We start from the raw sequence: 23,472 nt of genomic DNA, 5'->3' as shown, positions 1-23,472 counted from the left end.
CGGTCATTGTTAATATCTAGGAAATATCTACGATCCAATTATATTTTGCACTAATGACATTTTACATACCTATACCTATCTGGCATCTAAACATGAAAAAAGACGGTCAAGGATTTACGAAAACGATTAATCCTATCATTACAACAATTTTTTGTAGTGCACGGGTCTTATAGGACTATACGTAGTTATGACCTGACAAAACATTACAGTACAGTATTGAAACTATTACCTGTAGGTCAAAATTAGTGATATTTATAGTCCCCTCCTTAATAACGAGCATAGTAAGTTGTGGTTGTATCCATTATTTTGCTGGTACCACATCTGGTCTTTTCCAAACTCATCATTTGTGAAAATTTTTCAATAGTTTTCAATAGCATGCACGGTCGACCTGCGCTCCCTGAACCCATATTGATTTGGCGACAGATGCCCCCACTTCCGTAGGTGGTGCTGTATTCTTCTTTCACATAATTTGTATAGATTTTGCCCATGATAGAAGGTAGACTGATTGGGCGCACGCCTTTGTTGCTTGCTTGCTCGTGGGCCTCTGTCCAAGTGTTGTTGAGCGGATCTCAGAGTGTGGCCTTCTGTACGACCACCCCCATACTGTGCTTTTCATTAATGATCTTGGTTGTTGGAACTTGTATTTCCTTCTGAAAGTGTCGTATACCACAGATGAAAAATTCACCTCAACCCAGGTTCCAACATCCGACCTCCCGGCTATGCCGCCCAAAGTTCTACCACTGAGCCACACAGGTGGATGTAATGACCCCAACTCTCTGGTACAATATTACTCAGGATATTGGTGCAAAGCGTGGCCCTTTTTGACAAACAGTAACAAATGGTACCTATCTGTCTCCTGAACCAGACTTACAGGTCCAAGTTTGCTTCTATTTCCACTATAAGAAATTAAAGACATTTGTGGGTTTGTTACTGGAGTCAAAATGTGTGGTGTATATTTGGTACCAATGGATCTAACAAACAACTCGGACTCACTACTGCTATCCTTCATACTTCTCATCGAATCTACTTCTCTAACTAACTTTTTGCTGGGTGCACGGGCTAATGTTAAGGCTTCTGCGATCAATTTTTGAATTATCTTTACTTTGGTTATACAGTATTCGATTTCAATAGTATTTCTGTTGAATAATTGCAAAATAGTAAACCTTCATTTTGAAGAATCATCTTCAACACATTTTTCTAATATAACGTTTTCTATATCGTGCCCCATAGCTTTCGCATTTCTTTTGAACTTCTGTTGTGGCGTAAGCTGAATAAATTTGGGCCATATTTTTTAACAAAAGTTAAGAATCAAGCAACTTTCCGATTAGGGATAAATCAAAATTTGTGAAAAAATTTCCGTTGGTGAACCAAGTTCACGTGACACCATTCAATGCTCTTTAAGATAAAGTAATAATAATAATAAGGAATTGAGTTTTATTTTTTAACACTTAACATATGTATACAAAGATATTTATAGCAATTATTATAGGTACAGGTAGGTATGCAAGGTAAGATCTAATACCCGATTGGTAACTGGTGCAAACAGAAAGGGTATATGCTAACAACGTGCCCGTGAAAAAATTAAATTAAATAGCATAACGTCATAAAAAGACAACCGAAAATTTTATTACTTCGAGATGATCGAAGATGCAAAGTCACAACGTGCCACATGTTTTTTAAATTCCTTACTGTTGATATCATAAAAAGGCCACCCTTCGGCACGTTTAATCCATTTTTGGATATTGGGATACTTAACAAAGTCTATAGGTACCAATGTATGTAAAGTCGTAACCGTAGGTATAAGACTAAGATCCGCTAAAGTAACCTCGTCACCGGCAACCCATTTGGAATTTTCCAAGAAAATGTTCAACTGATGGTAAGATTCGTTGCATTCGTAGATGTTATAATCTGATATCGTTTTAACGCCATGATAAACGATCGGTCGCTAAAATAAAATTGATCCAGCGCTCATAAACTTGGTCTGAGGGAGGAGGTACTTACCGCAATGTACCGAACCAAACCGAATATGTTGCAAGAATCAAAGTGCAATCGTTGATCGATAACCGCACGGTTCAGGAGTTGACTTGGATAGAGATCTTCTTTGCCATATTTTTTTAATAAATACGCGCAAATAGCATGACTGTCCCAGATAATGTTACCATCATCTTCAAGAGTAGGAACACAATGTTATGGATTTATCTAAAAAAAAACATAATAACAGCAGGACTTGTGCAGGGTTCCGAGCCTGTGGACGGCGCCGAACCCGATAAAGGTTGTAGGTCGGGATTCGGCGCGATCCATGAGTTGTCGATATACCAAAGGGAAGGTTCAAAACCTGACTCGTGGTGAAGTTCGCCCCGAGCTAATGTTGCAAGTGTGAGCACTCTGCACATACCTTAATGAACTCGGTGTTTAAATAGTTGAGGTCGCGTATGTTTACCTTAACTTCCTCATATTCGATTCCCAATATGTGGAGCAGTAACTGAACTGTTCGTACAGGAGGACTAAGGTCAGTCTTGTATAACTTCATGGCTGTATCGGTCAGGAGACTATAGAAGATATAATAAAGGTAAATTTCGTTGATCATTATATTTGGTAAAACATTACGTGCGATAAGAAACGCACCGTTCTTATTTGTCGTTGTAACACTTAACGTAAAAGTGATCGAGTAGATCTGGGCAACTTGAGGTTTCGCTGGGATACCTAACCGATTGTGTATGCATCTTCTTTACACTCTATCTAAAGTAATTTGAGAGAGATTGCACTACTATATTACACTATTATTAGTTTACGCATCGCATGTACTGACTTCCATAACTTATGCAACATCTAGAAATAGTGGAATAGAGTTCCATAATGAGTTGCTCCACCATAGTTTGTTATTCATTTAGAACGCGATTCTAGCAATTGGTAAATTGAGTTTGGAAAATATTTTAGATATATCTCTAGTGTATGATGGATAATTGGACAAATATTTCTTATCTTGTATTTTATACTACAATCCCCTAACGTTGTTACGTTTATAATCTGCTTGCTTAATCTATGTTTACTAATTAAGTTCATAATTAATTATTCGAAAAAATTCTATGAAGATGCTTAATTCGTTAATGAATAAATTTTTTTGTACAAAATTAATTAATCTATGACTCAAACAGATAAATGAAGCATGTTTTTTCTGTGTGCAGTAGGTAGTTCGAATAATTAGTTACGAATCTCTTAGTGCTAGCAAAGAGTACCCACTTTGGTGCTAGTATCCTTCCGGTAATGAGATAGATTAGGTAAACTTTATTGATCGATAATTTAGTTGAAGAACAAAGTCCCTAAGGGAACAAATTACGAAAATACATAAAACATCATCCACTTAAGGTTTTATTTTGTTTAAAGAATTTATACTATTAATTTTAATCAAATCGTCAACTCAGATATGAAAAATAAATCAGGAACATACAAAATAGCTTGTAAAGATTCTAGTTTGGGCAAACAAAAAGGTCATTGAAAATTCGTTTTAAAAAGCACAATGGCTCATTTCACTACAGTTGTTCGCTGATAATGACAGTTTTGCAGTTGAAACACTTTTGATCTAAATCAGTAAATGCTTTGTGAGATACCTATTTCTGGTTCTAAATCGCTTTCGCAAGTATCCTGGATTATTTAGGAACAAGTAATTTCCTGCCTATTTTTTTAATACAGCTTCGACAAATTATGGTAAAACATAGAACTTTTTTTTAGAATTTTTTAGTTTGGAACTTATTGCAGTGTATTCCGCGTGCTGACATTCGCGACGCAGCAAGTTATATCCGTAGTGGTCAAGTATTCCCTTATTTAGGTTTTTCTGTAAAGAAAAGAATACAAATTTGTAGAAATCATCACCTTCCAGTTTCTTTTAAAGTCTGGAACTGGAAAGAAGTGGAAAAAGTAACACATTAATTAATTTTTTAAATAATCGTTGTTGCCTTGGAATTATAAAATCAAATGAGCACGCTTGAATTGCCATTGTAGTTAGATGTTTATTACTGCTTACGTTATTTGAAGTCAATTAGTCTCAGAAAAAAATGTGCTCGGCACCTTAAATAGCAGAAATCAATGTTTGAAGAAAGTGTTCTTAGTAATAATGAACAAATCATAGTGACTTGACAAAATTCGGCTACAGTAACTTATGTAACCTATCTTTCCAAACATAATAAAATTCAATAAAAACAACCGAACCCTTCTATTTATATTGATTATCTCAAAGTGAAGATTGTTCGTTTAAAATGTCGAAATACTTCATAAAAACTGGCAATCCCTTCTTATTCACGAAAGATTCAGATCCTGAAAATCATCGCCTTCAGCCCTATCTAACTTTCTCATTGCAATCTTACCCCCTTAATCGAAATTCCGAAATCATAGAAGATGCGACGATGGTCAAACTAGAGAAAAGGCGCGCAATTAAAGAGTTATTAATATGCTTCAAAGAAAACTACAAAATGCCGATTACTTACGAAGATACGCCAGAAAAACCTAAATTTGCCTATTTCGTTTTTATTTTTTTCTTGTTTCAACAGGATGATGCATCTGCGCACAACGCTCTAATCATGCGAGAATATCTATCGTACAAATTTCCTGGAAAATGGAAAATTTGTCTGATTAGGTTAGGGCGTTGAAATCGACAGTTTTGATTTTTTTTGTGCCGTAGTCTACCTATCGTAGTACCTATTTGTAATAAAAAAAATGCTACTCAATACAAAACGTTACTTAAAAAACGTTTTCAAAGCGCTTTAAAAGCATAAATTCGGTATTGGTAGTATAAATACGTTTTATGTCTTACCACAGACAACGTTGTCTGTGGTCTTACTAACCTATCATAGCACATTTTACATCTGTGATACGCGGGCATAAAGTACCACTTTATGCCCTAGGGCATTAAGTATCACCATAGTAACTCATTTATACTTAATGACAAAATAAACAAATATTTGCAGGTCTTAGAAAATTAGAAACGTCAATTATTAATTGTCAGTACCTACTAAATCACAAGATAGGCCTTATTTCGTATAGTTTCTGGAACTTCTTGCTCATTCACGATGAATTGAATTATTTAAAATTACGTTTGACGTTTGGATGGTTTCAATCACATTAGCAAATTCGAACCACGCATACTCGATCAAACATAATGAATTATTTTGTAAACGAAATTTGACGAAGAAAACTATTTGTAAAACATAAAATTGAGTATGTACCACGGGCATAAACTGATGTTTATACTCTCGGGCGACTAAAAAGCTCTCGGGCAATAGGCCCTCGAGCTTTTTAACTCGTCGCCCTCGAGAATATAAACATCACTATTATGCCCTTATTACATAAATAACTATTTTTGTAGAGCAATTTTATACTCTACGTCTAAAATACGATTTTTATTCCTATATTATGTAAACCATAGAGACCACGTTCTACGTTGATAATATATGTAGGTATATAAAAAAAATCCGTTTGCAATAATTTGATAAACGTATATACCACCGTTTTATTTACCATACGGGAATATTGATTTACTTACTTCCTCTAATATACGAATAAAAATTAGGTATATTCTACGTATCAAAATTACGTATTGTTTATGTCATATTCTAATGAAACTGTGATAAGAAACGTTGAAAATAAGTAGGTAAGTAAACGTTTTTTAGTATTAACCTAAAAAACGCATAGAAAACGTTTTTACTTTACCATATAAGTACTGGAATATTGGTTTGTTTACTTGCTCTACAAATTTCAAATGAAGTAACTACGTCCGACTGTTTGTAGCCTCGACAAGTTATAGCAAGAAAGTTTGCGAATTATTAGTATGTAACGAAGTGGCTATATTATCTTGCGAAAGCATCTTTTGTTCAGAGGGTGTCCTATTCCTATGAGACACACGGCACACCCTTATCTTGGACACAGTATATAAAAGATGCCCACTACCAAAAAGTCAAAAAGCAGTGTATCGGTTCTGCCAGCATGTCTTTAAACGAAAGGGATGTTTTTAAATACCACATGTCTTGCGCACCCTAAAAAATAGTTTCAATTCTTTTTTTCCGCGCTATGAACCATTACAAGTGAATGATTAACAGACTGACCAGAGAGAACATGTAAACGAGAGGGGAAAGTTAAATGAGGGTAACAAGGAACATTGTCTGATAGTTGCAACCGACGTTCATAGAGGTGTAGGCAGTTTCTGGATCTTTTTAGTGAATGTAGGTTTGATAAGTTGTAGGGTTGTAGGAGTTGGCAACAAACAAAAATAATACCAAAGTCAAAATAATGTTAATGTGTTTTTGTAGATCTATTAACGATGTATCGAAATAAAAAATGTTTAGTGGCCGGTTGTTGTAACACTTTAACGTTTATGTAACCGAGAGAATCTGTTCCAAGATGCGCTCTGATGTATAATATCGTCGAGTGAATATTTAATTACTCTATGATAATATGTTGCCTACATTAACTATTGAAGGTTTGAAAGTTATATTTGCAAAGCCCGCTCTTTAGTTGTAGTTAATGACGACGTTCACAGATGGCAGGTAAAAATTGGACATACGTAATAAACAAGGAGCTGTCCCCTCTCATTTACTTATTCTCTCTGAGACTGACAATAGATCCAAGCCTAGTTTATCACTTTTTTTAATGCATGGGTATTATCTTCCATTTGGATCTTTGTTTATTTTTAAAAATACCTTATAGCGTGTAAGAAAAAATTGAAATTACTGAAAAATACGTAATTAGGATTCTCCCTAGCTTTTACAACAACCACGTTTTATCATTTTATTGAATATCTCTATTCGTAAAAAAATTATAAGCGTGTGTTCACCCTATATTTTTTTATGACCAGTGAACAGCATATTTAATAAGCTTTCCAGAGAGAACAAGTGGAGAATTTTAATTTAAAATGTTTGCGTCATTGTAGGTTGTTCTTCAAAGGGTGGTGGGGGTAGTGCAAAAAATAATTCATTTGGATTCCCCCTGGTTTTTATGGTATTTTTTATTTTCTTGATATCTCTCTTTAACAAAAACATATAGCCATTGTAATTTTTCAAAGTTTTGTTTTAAATTCCTGCTCTGTCCGAAAATACCCCCGTTTTGTGTTCAACGCGTCACCCTGTATTGTAACGAAAATTAGAACCGTTCATCCGTAGTTATGATAAAATCGATCAACACAAGGATACGTTAGGAAGCTTCTTCGAAATATGAAGTACTTTTAGGGATATTCCTAAAACAAATCCAGCTCCAATTAAGGGATCTTCATTGGAGTCCTTTCAATAACTATAGACTTCGTATATATGTATTTCAGAGTAATTTTTTGGGTTTCGGGTTCATGCTACAGTTAAACAAATGTATTTTATTTATATGTCCGGGCCCAAACAAGATTTCTTAATTTTTTTGGGTGGAAGGGATTTTTTATGGTGCGAAGCGATATTATTGAGGATATTCAATAGTGCGGTCTCGTATAAATCATTTATTCAACACAGTGCAGCAGGAATATTACGATTTCATCATTATGTGAACCAATCCTGGTGAATACAATTCAATTTCTTCTGCTTCCGTTATTGTTACTCTTGTCACCTTTCTCATGTTTACATAAGTCCTTCGAGAGCGGCGCAGTTTTTCTATGTCACTTCTGGCTTTCCCTGTATGTTGTGAAAAGTTTGAGCAAGCTGGAGCTTTTTTTTTATGGCAAACAAGCTTCCGAACTGATGGTCGGGTTTTATTTCGCGCAATAGCGTACAACTGTTTAGCTTTGGTGTTACGTACCAACGAATATTCGCATGGGGGTGCGTTTGTCTCCGTTAGCTCAGTACGATAACGCCTACAAATATTTTCTTTTCTTGCTTTAGTTGGCATGAAAATGCTATGGGAACTGTGACTGTACTTGCGAATATCATGTGAAATTATTCCAGCGGACTGTGAGCAATGGTTCCGAATCGCAGGAGACGCATACAAGCGTTTTGTATATAACTCGTTTGGTTTTAGCTGGTCAAGGCTGGCGGGGAAGTACGAATTCATATCACACGAAAAAGGCAAAAGGAAAGTGACTAAAATTTTGGCATAACAATTAAGGTGACGTTAGATTTGTTAATAATACTGGCTTACTTTGCGATTTTGCAAATTTGGCAATAAATCCCCGTAACAGCAATAAACAGGAATTGGCGTCGCCTCTTCTCCAGCTCTTAGTTGTAGCAGAATATATTATACTTCCCAAATTACATTCAAGGTCCTTCGCAATAACCTTCTGTATAAGAACGAGATTTGCTGTCAATTTTAACACTATTTTAGTTTGAAGACTCCCAAAATGAGCACTCGCGGTGTTATTTACTTTGTGTTGTTTGTTGCGGTGAATTGTAAAATCCGTGAGTACCCATGGCTATATTTTTGAAATGTTACCATAACATATTCGACATGCCGCCAATCATATTTAGATCAGAGTTTAGCACTATAATGTTTAAAAATAAGGGGTCATTGGGGACATGCAAAATTTATGATGCATTAATTACTTACTCAGACAAGCTATGAGAATTTTTATTATGACACCCTTGAATTATCCTGTAGACAAGACAATTCGCCGTCAATCATACATCAAATCAACATAATAGACGCAAATCATCTTTACTATCTATTACTTAACACGCAAATGTATGCCATGACATCGGCATACTTTCTTTAGTCCTTAGTTTTTTTTGGGCACAATGGGAACATAAGTACAATCAAATGGTAGAAGTGAAGTTGATGTCCTTTTCTCTATTAAACAAATTAAGATTATGCGAAGGTTAATTAAGCATGACTTTTTTCAGAACTGTGACTACTTTTTGTATGTGACCCCTGATGTGACCTTTTCATTTTTTTCGGGAATGTGTTGGGAGTCAGCACCGGTTTGTTATTAAACCTCAGCTACAGTACTCGTTTGGTCGCTGCACCATTTTAAAATCGAGGTGATATTAATATAACCCTTACTTGCTTTTGGTATACGATGGAAGTCCAACTTACTTTGAGGTTCTTATTCATACTGTACACCCCTATAAGATCTTGGTCCGATAACGTGTTACACGAAAATATTTACTCGTATTTTAAATGTGATCTCTAATGACTTTCGTATCGCAAAATCTCAAAATGTACTATTTCTACAACAATAAAACCATAAATGAATGCATAGTAGCGGAAAATTAACATTTTGCTGCAATCATCACCGTGATGCAGTTTTCTTCCTGCGATTTTGTAGAAAAATTTAACAGTGGAAAACCTTAACTTTTCTCTTGTCCTGGAATTTGAGCAAATTTCTGAAGAAACTCGTGACTTCGTGAAGTGCCCGCCTATCTTTTTATGCTTGTTTCCACTTAAATTTCAGAGCTTTAGGATTTACCTGCACTGGAGGCATTTAGAATTTTTGAAACAGTTCTTTCACATCGCTTGACGCGTCTTTACATATCGATGGGACCCTGTCGTCTAATTAATGCCTTCTTTGCCACTCTCCCAATCTATTTCTATCTAGTCGCTGTCTGCTTGTCGTCCTACTATAGTTACTTTTGAAATCTGCTCAGTGCACCCTGTATGGATATAATTCCTGCTCCCCGAATAAATGCCTTCGACCTTGAAGAAAGCGCACAGAACTCGCGTGTAGGTTTGATTTTCAGCGATATAAGTTCAGGAAGGAACCTTACCTTTTAACCTTCAGTGGACTTTTAGTTTAGACAACATCCATGATCAAATTGAGCTAGACAACAACCACGATGACCTTCAGTGACATTGAGTTTAGACAACAACCCTAGTTAGTTTAGACGACAATCACGATGACCTTCAGTGAGTTTAGACAACAACCACTCTTGGAGGTGGCGCATGTGCAGAACTCACCGTCAAAGTGGGCTAGAGTTTGTGTTACATTCCTACTCATAGGTAGTGCCCCTACCTACTTATTCATGACGCTTTTACGATTATTTGGTACCAATTTTCTCTTTGCCTGGCATTATAAAGGTTTTTTGCTTCCCAGTTAAAACTTTTTAAACTAAAAATAGCGTGTTACACAATTTTAGGAGAGCACAGGTGCGCAATATTTACGACGACAAACAAGCAACAATAATTTTTCCTAAAAATACCCCCCACAACGTAGAGAAGAGTATTTACGCCTCGTCCCGTTGGCAAGTCCTAAGCCTCCACGCGACTTCTTCACCCTTTTTCTCCTAAAGTTCTTTCACCTTTTATTAGGGTACTATACCACCCCTTCGTTTGCGCCCCCTTAATTATTTTTTTCCTCCGTAGGTTGGGCTATTCCACCCCTACGCACTTTGACCTCTGAATCTATTGTGCGTGCCCCAGTGCATTACTCCGAAAGAGACCCTTGGTTAAACAATCTGAGGATCATCTCCGGCTGCATTCCCTAATCTACTGAGGTGCTATGGCAGCCCCACCCAGGACTTGTGATCTTTTTCCTCAGCTATCCTGCTTTTGTTGAAATGATAACTCAAGGGGAAGTATCCAGTGACCAGGTCTATGTATGACCTTAGTTCACCTCTGCTTAATGTAAGCAACGAGATGGTTTTAGTCGCCTGGAAACTGATCAGTTTTCTGGATTGTCTCAGCCCAAGGGCAGATTCACACGTTACACCTCCTTGCGGACAAACCCTGCTGGTGGCCACAAGAATTATTTCCGTTCCCAATCTGGTTTTACTCGCCCTGCTTTTTAACATGGCTTTTATGAAAGGCCGTGTGTACAGGTCGAAATTTTTCTCTCTTGCTGCTTCATCAATGAAGGTACATGAGAGGCAGTTGAATGTCCCCTCAATGTGGATGGAGCAGACTAAGGTCGATTCTTTGTCCAGCATGCTTGTCTCAATGTTACAGATGCCGTTATGAAGGGTGGTTTCCGTAGAACGTCCCTTTTGGTATGCATGTTAGCTGGTGTGAAGGAGTTTTTCGTTAAGGAACTCTTCCCTTATGTACTGCCCTGCTATTATTTCCATCGTTTTAAGGATGAAGGGCTGATAGGTGGTTAGCTCTTGTGTTGGTACCTAAGCCTCTTGTTTGCCTTAACCATAAAAACCACAGCTTCAGGAATAAGTAGCTCCTCCTAAAAAGTTCTACTAGAATAGGCGTTATTGTTTCAGTCATGTTTCCACCTTGTGGCGGCCTATCGCTCAACGGACCCTGTTTGGTGTGTAAACATAAATACGGCCACTAAGGCCATAGTCAAATTTATTGGCATGATGGAAGATGGAGGCCTTCTGATGTCCTCCGTTTGCATCCAGACCGGCAAAGCCTCTCTATTGAGCCAGCGCGTTTCCCTACTGGTCCCACGACCGTTCCCAACGGGTTGTTTCTTTTTTTTTGAGAGGATCTCCCGTAGGCGAGAGGCTATGGGAATTTCTCTTTTTGCCTTCCGAGTAACCTTATTATTCTCAGTGAGGAACGTTCTACGAGTATTCATCTCAACACCCAGTGCGCTTGGATTTGTTAAAAACTTCTGGGAGGGAGTGTTTCTATATATTTTAACTCGCTACAGCGGACATGTCCCCTCGAAGGAGGAGAGAAGCGCATCAGATGATCAGTGAGCAGTGTGGCAAGTCGTTTTGAATCAACTCGATCCATTACCCTCCTGCAGAGTCCTGCTGTGTTGCTTTTCAATAACTCCTCGCACAGTGCGCAATCTTTGTACGGGGATTTTGGTATGAATGTTCGGTTTGTTTCTTAACCTTTATATTTGTTTGTGGTCCGATAGAGAGGGCGCGATCGCACTATTCTACCTGCTAGAAAGGAGGAGGAAAAGGTAATGTCCCAGATTTCTTCCCTGTTCCTGAATAAAAATGTTGACTCATTTCCCAGATTGAGTAACTCTACTCACATTTAAGGTTTCTGTCCGTCCTGCCCCCGTGGAGGTGACAGCAGTTGGCGTGTCATCCAATAAGAAAATGCAACCACTTCTCCTTGCAGTATCTGCTCAGCCTCCGTACTTCCGGTGACGGAGTTACTGCTGCTGCGCTGCGTACACTCCTAGGACGTATGCCAAAGCACACACTAATTTGTCAACACCGATGCTCATTGGCACTTCGACCACCACAGCCACCAGGTCTCTTCTTATGAACTCAGAAAGAAGAAAGACTGTTAGTTTCGGCTTTACGAAAACCGCTACCCCGGGGCAATTGTTGCTCCTTTCGTAAATCAGAGTCCCTGCAGAATTAGGATAACGCTTGATAGGAGAGTGACGTACCCATGGTTCCTGCCTAGATTTTCTGTGGTGAACTTTGTGCACAGTGCGCAGGTGGATGCTTTCGCCCTGTATAGGTTCACCTGTATAAATGTTATGTCCGTTATTATTGGCTATTATTGTCGCTCATTATTTACAACTCATTAGTATAATTTTTCCTTTAGCAGAATGTTACGTCTCTCCCTTGGCGCTCCTTCGACATCTATCTTACGCCTATTTCATTTTTTCGCGCCCGTATTTCGCCTCCGCTTTACGCTTTATTCGCCACTTCACACCACATTCATGCCTCCTTCTTGCATATTATTTTCCGCGGATTCTATGCTTCTCCATTTTTCTACTCTTCAAACCTGTTTACTGCTGCACCCACATCCTTCACGGTATGATTTCTACACGTCACACCTTCTTGACACTTGCTTTATGTCTCCTTTTTACCCCTTCCTGACGCGCATCCTTCATGCTCCCTCTACACTATAGACTCTTTCCTTCACCCTTCGTGTTATACACCTTCTCTTTTTCTCACGTCGCTTCATCCTCTATTCAGTTCTCCTTCCGCTTCCTTCAGAGCAAAATGACGCTCTTCATACTTTTGTGAGATTGACCTTTGCGCATTTCCTTCGTAATAATTTTGTTTCAGGATTCTCCCCGTCGCGTTTCTTTACACTCCTTTCAAGATCGTTTCACACCATTCACACCTCCCCTCATACATTTTTAAGACATCTTTCCTCTCCTTTATCGCTTCTGAAGTCTTTTTCTTTTACGAGTATGCTTTCATTGCCCTTTCTCACAACTCGCGACTGGTTGGCCTTCTTCGTGACTCCACTTTCCTTTGTGGCTCCTTTACGCTTCTTCTTCCAGATACTTATTCATGTCTCTATCACCAACCTTGACGACTGTCACACCTCTTTCGCCAGTGCGTTTCTCGGTTCTCGTAAGAAATAAAGCTCAACTTCATTTTTGGAAGACGTTTTTAGTATTTATTTTGACAACAGGATGGCAAATTATTCTTTTCATATAGACATCAAACCGCACTTATAGAGATTTTCTTCTGGTTAAAGTTTACCTTTTTGGCATTTCATACTTTATTAGCACTTATATGTCGGTTATTGGTAATACCTAGGTTTTGAGGGTAGATGAACTGGACCAAGACATGCATCATGCGGCATACTACCTTCTTCAGAAAAAATTGAAATCAATAGGAGCCGCAGTTAGCTGAAAGCTTTTCACAGCATTTTTCCGAGAGTCGCAACTCTCATTTTACGCAGTTTATTTTGTTATTCCAATGTGGATGGTTTTGCAATGGAGAATGGTATGACCTATCCAAAAAGGATAAGGTCGGTGTGACAACTTTGGTGGGAGTGTGATCCGACTTCGGGGTCCTTTATAGGTTACCTACTGTTTACGCATTGACACGTGAAATTAATGACGGGGTTCAGTTCTTTACTTAAAGTTACGTAATTAAGCATTTAAATATGACATTGCGGTGAACCAAATAATTAAACAGGTTTGAAAATTTTCCCAAACAAGATTTCTAATTAAAATTTAAATATTGTACATTGATGTGTAATTTTTGTGGACCTACTTGATACCGTCGGCTTTAAAAACAATAATGCCAATGAAAAATATTCGTTGATCAATTTTTTTGGGAATACTAACTTGCTTCAAAACACCTTTCATTTACTTGTGCACTTAAAACCAGTTCAATAAGTATTACACCATTTTATCGTAATGAAGATTATAATTAATCATTTTGCAATAAATGCCCAATCATCGATATTAACAATCGAGGCAATCGTCACAATTACGATACGTTTAAGCGACTGGTTTTGAGAGAACATCGGTACTGAACCGCGCAATTTTAGAATAGGAACAAAAATGGTCCTTCTGTAAGGTCAAAGATTCGAATTGGTGGGCCGTGTCTAATTTGTTTAAGGTTAAGGTTAAATACGTTTTAGATTTAGATTTAGAAGAATCCAGTAAATAAAGTAAATGCAAATTTAACTGTTGTTAGATCTTTCACAAATTATAGATTCTCCTGCCAAAAAATAGTAATTACATAATATTGTCCTTGAGCAGTATAGAATTTATTGCATTACATCAATAAACGATCTCTAAGTGTAGGTTGTAGTACCTTTTGTATACAATTAAGGCCAAAATATTATAAACCACATCCAACCGTACCTTTTTTTTCAGCCGATTACATAAACGTATGTTCACAAAATGATAAAGACTTGGCCTCGTGCATCACAAATTCGATAAATTCATTGAAACCTCGCCTCTTATCTGGAATACCAGAGCTGGGAGTCCCCGCACTGGAACCTTTGGAGCTCGACACACTACGCATCCTCGGTCAAAGCTCACTCTCTACCAACCTATCCGATGTAAAAGCATGGGGCGTTTCTGAATTTAAAATATTAAAGCTCACGTAAGTATTAGACTCTTTCTTCTGTAATTTGATGGCGTCTGTTTTTCAGACCCAAAATTACCAAGAACTCGAGACACTTCAAATTTGAAGTTCATATCCCTAAACTTCACGTTAGGGGTAATTACGTAATTAACACCAGATTGGCGTTTATTGATTTGAAAGGTTCAGGACCGTTTAATGCTAATATAAGTAAGTATACTGTATTCCCCACAATAAATTTGAAACGGATTTTTCAGCAAACCCCCACTTCGAATGCGTCTTATTGGGCAAAAAGGTACAGATAAACGGTGAAAATCACCTAAAATTTGTGGACGTACAGTGCGTTATAAAATCCGTTGACAATTCAAAAATTTATTTTGAAAATCTGTTTAATGGCGATCCTGTTATCGGAAAGGCTGTAAACGACGCCATTGATGACAATTCTGAAGCACTGTTCACTGAAGCTAGGCCAAATATTGTAGAAGCCGTTACCAAAAAGCTTCTCGAGGTAGCAAATCAGATTACGCAATCGTTTACCTTTGAGGAACTTTTTCCCTAGGATTTATGAATTCGTTAGTTACTTGTTAAATTTTGTTTATTTTGATCATAAATATACTATAAGTTGGTGATGTCTTTGTCTTCTCAAAAGTACATAGTGTTTTTAAAACTAGAATTCAAGATTACATACAAAGACTGATTAAATTTAGCTAATTTTGACTTGATCCATGATGATCCAGCTATCTTATGATTTGTGTACAAGTAACTATTCTAATTTCTTAACCAGGTAATTTACCATAACTAAAATGATCCAAATACCGCCAGTAATGGTTTAGATATGGAATCTTTAATCAAAGGTTAATTCTACAACAAATAGTCTCTAATGAGTTTTTAACACACTATGATTACGATTACTTCCGTTGTTAGAAAACAAAATAAAGAAAAAAATCGTGACGTAATTTGCCATAATTTGTAAGTAGGATTAGATGACATTACCAAGATTTCGTTTTGTCTCACGCTGTGAAATGCATAAAGTGGCTCAACTGGTTACAATATGTGTCTTGATTGTAGACGTGAACTCAAAAATACGTAAGTGGCTTAGTCGCAAATGTGTCCATTGGGCTGAAAGATACACTTTTTAGCGGACTACATTAAGGTATGCCCAAACAATCATCCAAACCTAGCTGAATGTATCAAAAACTCGATATTAGAGCTTTTACCCGTGCTCAAAATCGGAATACCCGAGCTGAATATTCCACCCCTAGAGCCGCTGGAATTGGATCGTATGAGCTTTAAGAGCGGGTCAGATGCGGCGAATCTCGCTACGAACTTGACCGATCTTCAGGTTTGGGGCGCTTCCAGCTTCCATATTTTGCATTTAAGGTAACCGGCGCGTAATCCTTTGGATTTCGAACTAATTTCTGCTCTTTGTATAATAGTGTAGGCAACACCAAGACCGGGAGATCGTTCAGATTTAAGGTCGAAGTACCTCACCTTTACGGAATAGGTAATTATCAAATTAACACAAAGCTGTTGTTTTTAGATTTACAAGGCGAAGGTAAATTTTACACAAACGTTTGTAAGTATATAATAGCCCATATGCTTTCATTACCTGTATCTGTCAATTTCAGCTAATTACCGCTTCGATTGCACGCTAAATGGTAACATAATACAGAATGACGGGCGAAACCATTTATTATTCGAGAAGCTGATTTGTAAACTGCGAATCGGCGAAAAAAAGTTGCGTTTAGATAATCTGTTCGCTCAAAACCCGATACTTGCGGAAGCGACGAAGGGCATTATCGACGACAACACCGAAGTCTTCTTCAACGAAATTCGACCGGGATTGCAAGATTCGCTAGATCAAAAATTTACCGATTTGGCTAATCGGATAACCATGGCGTTTACTTATGAGGAATTGTTTCCTTAATTGCTAATATGCTATCTTGAAGTATTGCTATTAAATCGCCATTTGAACCTATTCCGCCCACATTGTGTAGCTTTTTTGACACTTTACCCTACCCGATGCTATTAAAATTGCAAAAACTTTAATTGGCTTGTAGTAATTGAACTGTGTGCACCATGCACTTTTATTACTTTGCTTCAGTATTTTCTACATTTTGTACGTACATTTGAAGCATTTATCAAAACAGAGTTGAAACAACTGGATCTGACCAGGTCAGTGAAATATTTAGTACGTTGACTCCCGCCTGACCTGGAAAGGGCAATAACACTGTATGGTGCACTTGTATGGTGGCCTGCCATATGCGCAGAGTCACTTACAGGAAGCAGCTAGGTAAGGTAACGAGATCCACCTGGCTGAGAGTCACTGGGGTTATGAAAATCACGCACTTCTGGGACTAACGGCTTTACGCTTAGCTGTGGAGGCAGAAGCTCGGAAGGCTTCTATACAGATAAACGATTGGAACGAGCGGATGACTCGAGGTAGCCTTGGTCACGTACGGATCTGGAAGGAAACCTTCAGATCCGGTCCCCTCTTCGCAAGAAGGGATGTTATTTGGGCTGTCTTCCTAAAACCGAAAAGTTATATGGTCATTCTCTGTCGTCAGGGTTAGATTTGTTTATTTATTGTCCCTCTCTTGTTCTGGGCCCTCAACAGGCTTATGGTCCGAGTAATGCTTTTTAGAAGTGCCGTTGCCGAAGGTCTTAAGTTGTTCTTATACTACTCCGATATTTACCTTAGGAATTAGGAAAACTGCAGGAAAACCTTAATTCGGAGTAGCCGGCAGAATGCTCGAAACTGATCCAAGGAAATTTCCATCTCTGACACAGATGAAAAACTCACCTCAGCCCAGGTTCGAACACCCGACCTCCCGGCTATGTAACCTAACGTGTACCATGTGTTAGGGGAGCGTTGAAGATTAGTGCAGACTGCTAATCCAATCTAGGGTGTATTGTAGTTTTTGATACGTAGGTCTATTCGTTCCCGAGTTTAACCAACCCTTGGTAACTCAAAACTCGCACGTATCCCCTGTATTTACCGAATCAACTAAAACCTAACGGGCATATGTATTTCTTCAACACTCAATCAAGAAACCGTACTGTCTTCCAGAATCCATTCAAACTCGAAACCCGTTCGTTCCTGTATTTAACCAACCTTCAATAACACAAAAACCATGTGTTTTCGCTTTACTCAATCAACAACCATAAGAAAGCCTCATAAACCGTATTTGTTCAACCGTCAACCCAGCAACCATACTCGCCTCAAGGATTTAGCCAAACTCCAAAACCCTTCGTTCTCGAATTTAACTAAGAGCCAGTGACCCAAAAGCCATATGAAGCACGTCCATTTTTTCAACCCTCAACCCAAAAGCTCACTACGATCGTTGACCTCACACAAAAGCCTTACACGCCATTCTCCAAACCTGCCGGAAGTACTTCGTTTATTCATAACGTTTTCAGTGATAAAGATACATCGTCTCTCAAATCAGGAACAGTGTATTCGTACCCCAGACCAACCATTCCATTTACTTTGCCTATAACCAGAAATTTTATAACCTATTCGCAGACATGTCCAGATTAAAAACCGCACTCTCCACCTGTACTTTTATTCGCTGGACGTTTTTGCAACCACCTACTACTCGAAAGCATTATGAGCCGCCAGTGTTTTATTGCCTTCTATTCGTAGCTTCTACTACACACAAACCGTACGTCCAACCAGAAACCCTGTGTTCCGCCAACATTTTCAATATTCGTGTAAAGTCACGATTATGATGGTGAAAGAATTTCCCAATGTTGTCGTAAGGGTTCAAAATTATTATAATATGAAATATTGTAAAATGCAAATTGTGAGTGAGTGCATATCCTGGAATGCTTTCAATAGCTCTTTTTTCCTTCCGTGTGATCAATGAAGCCAATAGAGCTATAATGCTCGTGTGATAGAGAGGGAAATCCTGATTTGAATTTAAGTTTGATTGTTATTTTTGTGTGTAACGGTATTAATTTTATTCCTATCACTAGATACTTTTGTTACATTACGATCATGTGCCATGAGTTTCAGTTCGTTTCTCCTGGGGTTTGATTTTTAGTTTTGAGTTGCGCAGTCGTTTCTGGGCTTGACCTTGGTTATTACACGATAGCCTGTGTACCTTTAGAATAAAAAATCAATCCTCTAGTTATAGACCAGAAACCAATTTCGAAAGAAAATTCAAAGGGCTGTAACTTTTGAACTAGTAGCTCAATCTTGGAACTGTTTGAAATTGTGGATTCTACAGGCCACATTCTATAAGAAAATTTTTTTTTATCCTATACAAGGAGAAACTTACATTTTCTCGCCTGTGTGAGGACGCGAAAGAAGATAATTGCACGCATGGAGCGAGAAAATTCAATTTTGTCGGCTAGGCGAGAAAAAAAATACGCCTTATGTACGCTAGATGGCGCGATTGTAATAAAATGTCAAAGAAGTTATTTCTTTTTAATTAAATAAGAAACATAAAATCGTTAACACTGATTTAATAATTAAATTTACCCTATGTTCACTTTATTTTACTGAATTCAAGAATTTATTTAATTACCGCGAACCTCTCTCTATATACCTATCAATGTTTCGGTGAATTTGAATACTTTCCCAACATCACGTGACCAATTCAAACGTTTCAAACTTAAGTCATAATCTTCCATTTACTTTCAATAACGAGCATCTGTGTCAATACATTTAACACCAAGATGTACTTTGCACTGTAAGTAGAACACCGCTTATGCGCAATAAATAGCATTTTAACATACGAGACTACCCCCAAGTTAAAATGTGTCCAGTGTGACTGTAAGGAATGAATAAATCTATTTTTATTATACCTGAATCACAATCTCCGTTTTAAACACTCAAATGCGTGCGAAAAAGGGCCTTTAAAACACACGTGCTTTAAAGTTGCTAAGTAACGATACTTCAAGTATGACTTTTGAAACTGTCATCTGGATGAAATAAACAATCCTCTTAGGTCGCTTTCTGTAAATGCAGAACATTTCTTTGGCTTTTGTACCTATCCTTTGGTTGAAGCTTTCACAAACGCGCGTAATTTAGGGTATGCTTCCAAATCTGTTCCACTTTTTAATCGCAGCATTGTTTTAAAGTATTGAATGAATGCACCAAAATATAGAAGATTTAAATACATTTCCTTCATATATGCCAGCATTATGGATGCATTTAAGACTGTATTCGTAAGTAACTTCCTATTCATCCATGGAAACAAATTTTCATATTCTTTATAATAGGCTTTACTGGAGTTGGATTTTACACCTACCAACGTTTGTTTAGATTTTACAACAAGCGATTTAATGGACGGTGTATTATCTTTTTCAACGGAAATCGTTTAATTCACAAAGACGATGATTTTTATAAGCAAACGTCAAGTGACATTTCCATGGCAATCGTGAAATTACGAACACCCAGCCCACTTAATTAGACATGTATTCGAGTATAACGTCAATATGACTTCATTGTATTTCCTATTTTTAAATTATACTGCAGGTATAATAAAAAATACTATAAGATACACGTGTATAATTGGTCTTTAAAGCACTTGCAACGTTAAAGGCACTCCGCTTTGCGTCGTGCCCTTAAACTCGTTGCGCGTGCTTTAAAGACTTGATTATACACTTGTATCTTAATATACTATATAAATAGTTATTTATGCAATGAGTGTATAAATGAGGCGTTTTATTGGTGAGTGAGATGTTTAGTCCGAACGAACCAATAATCGCCGATTTATACATGAATTGCATACAACGTTTTTTCGTCGACCTCACTGGGGTAGGTTATTTTAAAATCAACTACGAGAAATTACAAAAGAGATTATGAGCTACGATTTTTCACTAAATTACAGCTATTGTCGTTGCTATAGTAATATGTTGTTTAATGCTGTACCGTCAGTCCTCGTAATCGCAGTGGAAGATTATGTTGCTTGCTCTGCTGCGGAGGCAATTTTAACATTATATCCACTCAAATCAAAAGAAACTTATTGGAACGGTTTCGATCAGTTCGGCAATTGATGGAATACAATGAATTTGAAAGGAGATATTTCCGAAAATGTCATGTTGACATTTTACCTTGAAAAGGTATGTGAAATTAGAATGTAATTCTTTTGCAACTGTACTAAAGTACGTGTATTAACAGTTAAAGATATGGAAAAGTTCATCTCTGTGGTCGACGTACTCAATGTTGAAGGTAAAGTAACTGAATACCTTAACAATACCTTATCCGAGAAGATATACACAGGATATGCTTTGCTGAGATCGTTGGTGACCATACTGGCTGCTGATCTCACTACATTAAAACCGAGATTAAAATGGTTAGGTAGATGGAAGTTCTCAGCTGTTGCCGAAAGTGAATTGTTATATAAATGTCATTTAGTCCAGTCAAATTAGCGCAATTTTGGACAAATAAAAACATTAATTGGTAAAGATCTGAATTTTGGTATACACATTTGTTGGGACTTTCTAATGAACATACTAAAAGTCCCTGTCAAAATCTGTTGCGCTCGAGACGCCATCTTGGAAAAACGGTACACTTTTCCAGTTTTTTGCCCATATCTCGGCAATTATTACTGACACGAAGAAATAGTTTACATGAAAGATATAGTTTACTAAATTCCCTATAAAAAAGAGTATTTACATTTTTTTTATATCTCCAGTACTTTACATGTAATCTCAGATGGAATACGTCAGAACGCGGTTAGGCCCCGTATCGTAGTTATGAAGGAGGCCGTCTTTTTTACTACACCGATAGCTGTAACAGAGCCAAAAAATGAACAGAATCGTCGTGCGATAAAGCATTCTAGCAATGACATAATGTTTGATGATACATCATGTTTTTTTCAAAAAGGTAAGCGAAAATGTGTTGGAGCAACGAAATGATTTCTGAAGCTGAAGAACGCCCTTATCTGCATAAGTATAACGTGCCTGCTAGTGAGAGATATTAAAACCGACATCGTTATCAGACCTTCAGAATTACCTTGACCCTGTTCGGACTGCACTGAAGGCTCCCAGTCCACACTCAGTGCTCACATTGAAGATGAAAGTTCTATTGAGAAAGAGTTTTATGAGAAACCTTTAAACGTGTCTCATACCAAGCTTGAGTGCGACGACTTCGCATATATAAGAAATACTGGTAGAATTTTCAATGAATTTAATGATTTGTAATAAGTTGTAAAAAAATATCTGCGTGACTGTTTCGAGAGCTCAGGATACTTGATTCCCTATTCGATGTCGGATTATAGCTAAAGTATTGGGCATACAAAAAAATGTTAATATGCTTTTTTGTGGGCAATTTAATGAACTATATTTTTTATCTGAACTATTTTTCCGTATCAATAATTGTTGCCGATATATAGGCAAGAAACTGAAGAAGTGCTCCTTTTTTCTAGGATGGCGCCTCGAGCGCAACAGATTTTGACGGGGACTTTTAGTATGTCCAATAGGGAACACTAATGAACATGTGTACCAAAATTCAGATCTTTACCGATTAATGTTTTTATTTTTTCTTATTTGACTGGACTATTTAGGAAGCTACAGTGTGCAACAATAAAGGCTGCTTATAAAAGGTGTTATTTAAAATTGGCCATACCCACTTTCTTATTTTCAATATAACACCCTGTATATTATTAAATTTTAGAATTTGTCAATAACATTTAGACATATTATGTGAAATGCCCTATACATATCTTCAACTTCTTTAAATATACTAAGTGCATATTTATTGCAAAAATTAAGAGAAGTGGTAAACGACATACAATAACTAAGGCACATAGTTGTATATAACCTTTTAAATTATTGTTTCGATCTATATAACGTAAGAAACCTACTTACGTTTATGATACCTTTACGATTCCCAGCGAATTGGTGTAGAACAAAATGCCCAAAATGATACATACCTGCAACAAGTAAAAAAACTTAATAATGCATTAAAGTAATCGTTTGGTTTTTTTTAAAACATAGTTTTCAAATGTGCATTTCAAGAATATACATTTAGATTGTAACTGTGTTAAGGCACAATTTATTGTTGCTTTGTCCACTGATTTTTGTACTCGATACTCCTATATAACATATTTGTGTAATATATCAAGAATATTCAAGAAGGTTTATTTGTACATGTATTAAATATACCTAGCATATTCTTAGAATAAATTAAAAAAAATATTCTCCATCTATTGTGAATATTCTTAGAACATAATGCACGTATGTACCCAGTGATATTCTGAGAGTAAACTTACAGAATATTCTCAGTTTACTCGGAATATTCTTTGTATATGAGGTATATATACTATTTCAGATATTCTGAACATAAATGTGAAAGAACAGTATCCGTTTCTATTCAATATTCTTAGAACATGCTACTTGACTCATCACTACTCGAAATATGCCATTAGGAAGTATGACTATTCGCAGGACATTCATAAGGGTATCACAATAGGTATGTCTTTTTCCTGGAAGTGATATACACTACACAATATCTTTTTTCAGTGGCAACATCTAAATAAAGTTCTCAGAAGTTTGGCAGATCGGAACTGTAAATGACACATTAGGCACTTACATTACAATTCACAATTGACCTATAATAAAAATAATTTTTAATTCAAAGTAAGTATTTAACGAACTATAGTTACCTAAAATGGACATTTTGTGTATTGTAATTCAGGTTTGAAATTGACACGTAATTGTGACAAAACGTACATTCAGAGAATTTTGGAACGGAATATTCAATACCGAATAATCAAGTCTTATGAATAGTGTGTTCTCAGTATATGCATTGCTGAATATCCTTGGAATATGCCACGAACATTCACATACCTTCTATCTGCAAGCATGTTAAAATAATATTCTAAGACTATCCAATGTTGTCTGGGCTGTAATGAGT

General features: G+C 37.0%; 1 protein-coding gene and 1 pseudogene across 1 annotated transcript; one reads left to right on the top strand and one right to left on the bottom strand.

Moving 5' to 3' along the window:
- Positions 1-1,627: 1,627 nt before the first annotated feature.
- Positions 1,628-2,530, bottom strand: LOC116170778 (annotated as a pseudogene).
- A 5,697-nt stretch (positions 2,531-8,227) lies between these two features.
- Positions 8,228-16,592, top strand: LOC116170777 (protein takeout-like). The gene is made up of 7 exons (XM_031487280.1): positions 8,228-8,360; positions 14,393-14,624; positions 14,674-14,813; positions 14,861-15,160; positions 15,743-15,983; positions 16,040-16,179; positions 16,232-16,592. The coding sequence occupies exons 1-7, from the start codon at positions 8,303-8,305 to the stop codon at positions 16,528-16,530; spliced, it is 1,410 nt and encodes a 469-aa protein (XP_031343140.1). The 5' UTR covers positions 8,228-8,302; the 3' UTR covers positions 16,531-16,592.
- Positions 16,593-23,472: the final 6,880 nt, after the last annotated feature.

The sequence above is a fragment of the Photinus pyralis genome, unplaced genomic scaffold, assembly GCF_008802855.1.
Source record: "Photinus pyralis isolate 1611_PpyrPB1 unplaced genomic scaffold, Ppyr1.3 Ppyr1.4_LG5, whole genome shotgun sequence".
Taxonomy (NCBI): domain Eukaryota; kingdom Metazoa; phylum Arthropoda; class Insecta; order Coleoptera; family Lampyridae; genus Photinus; species Photinus pyralis.
The sequence above is the reverse complement of the archived record's forward strand: the minus strand, read 5'-3'. Positions and strand labels throughout refer to the sequence as shown.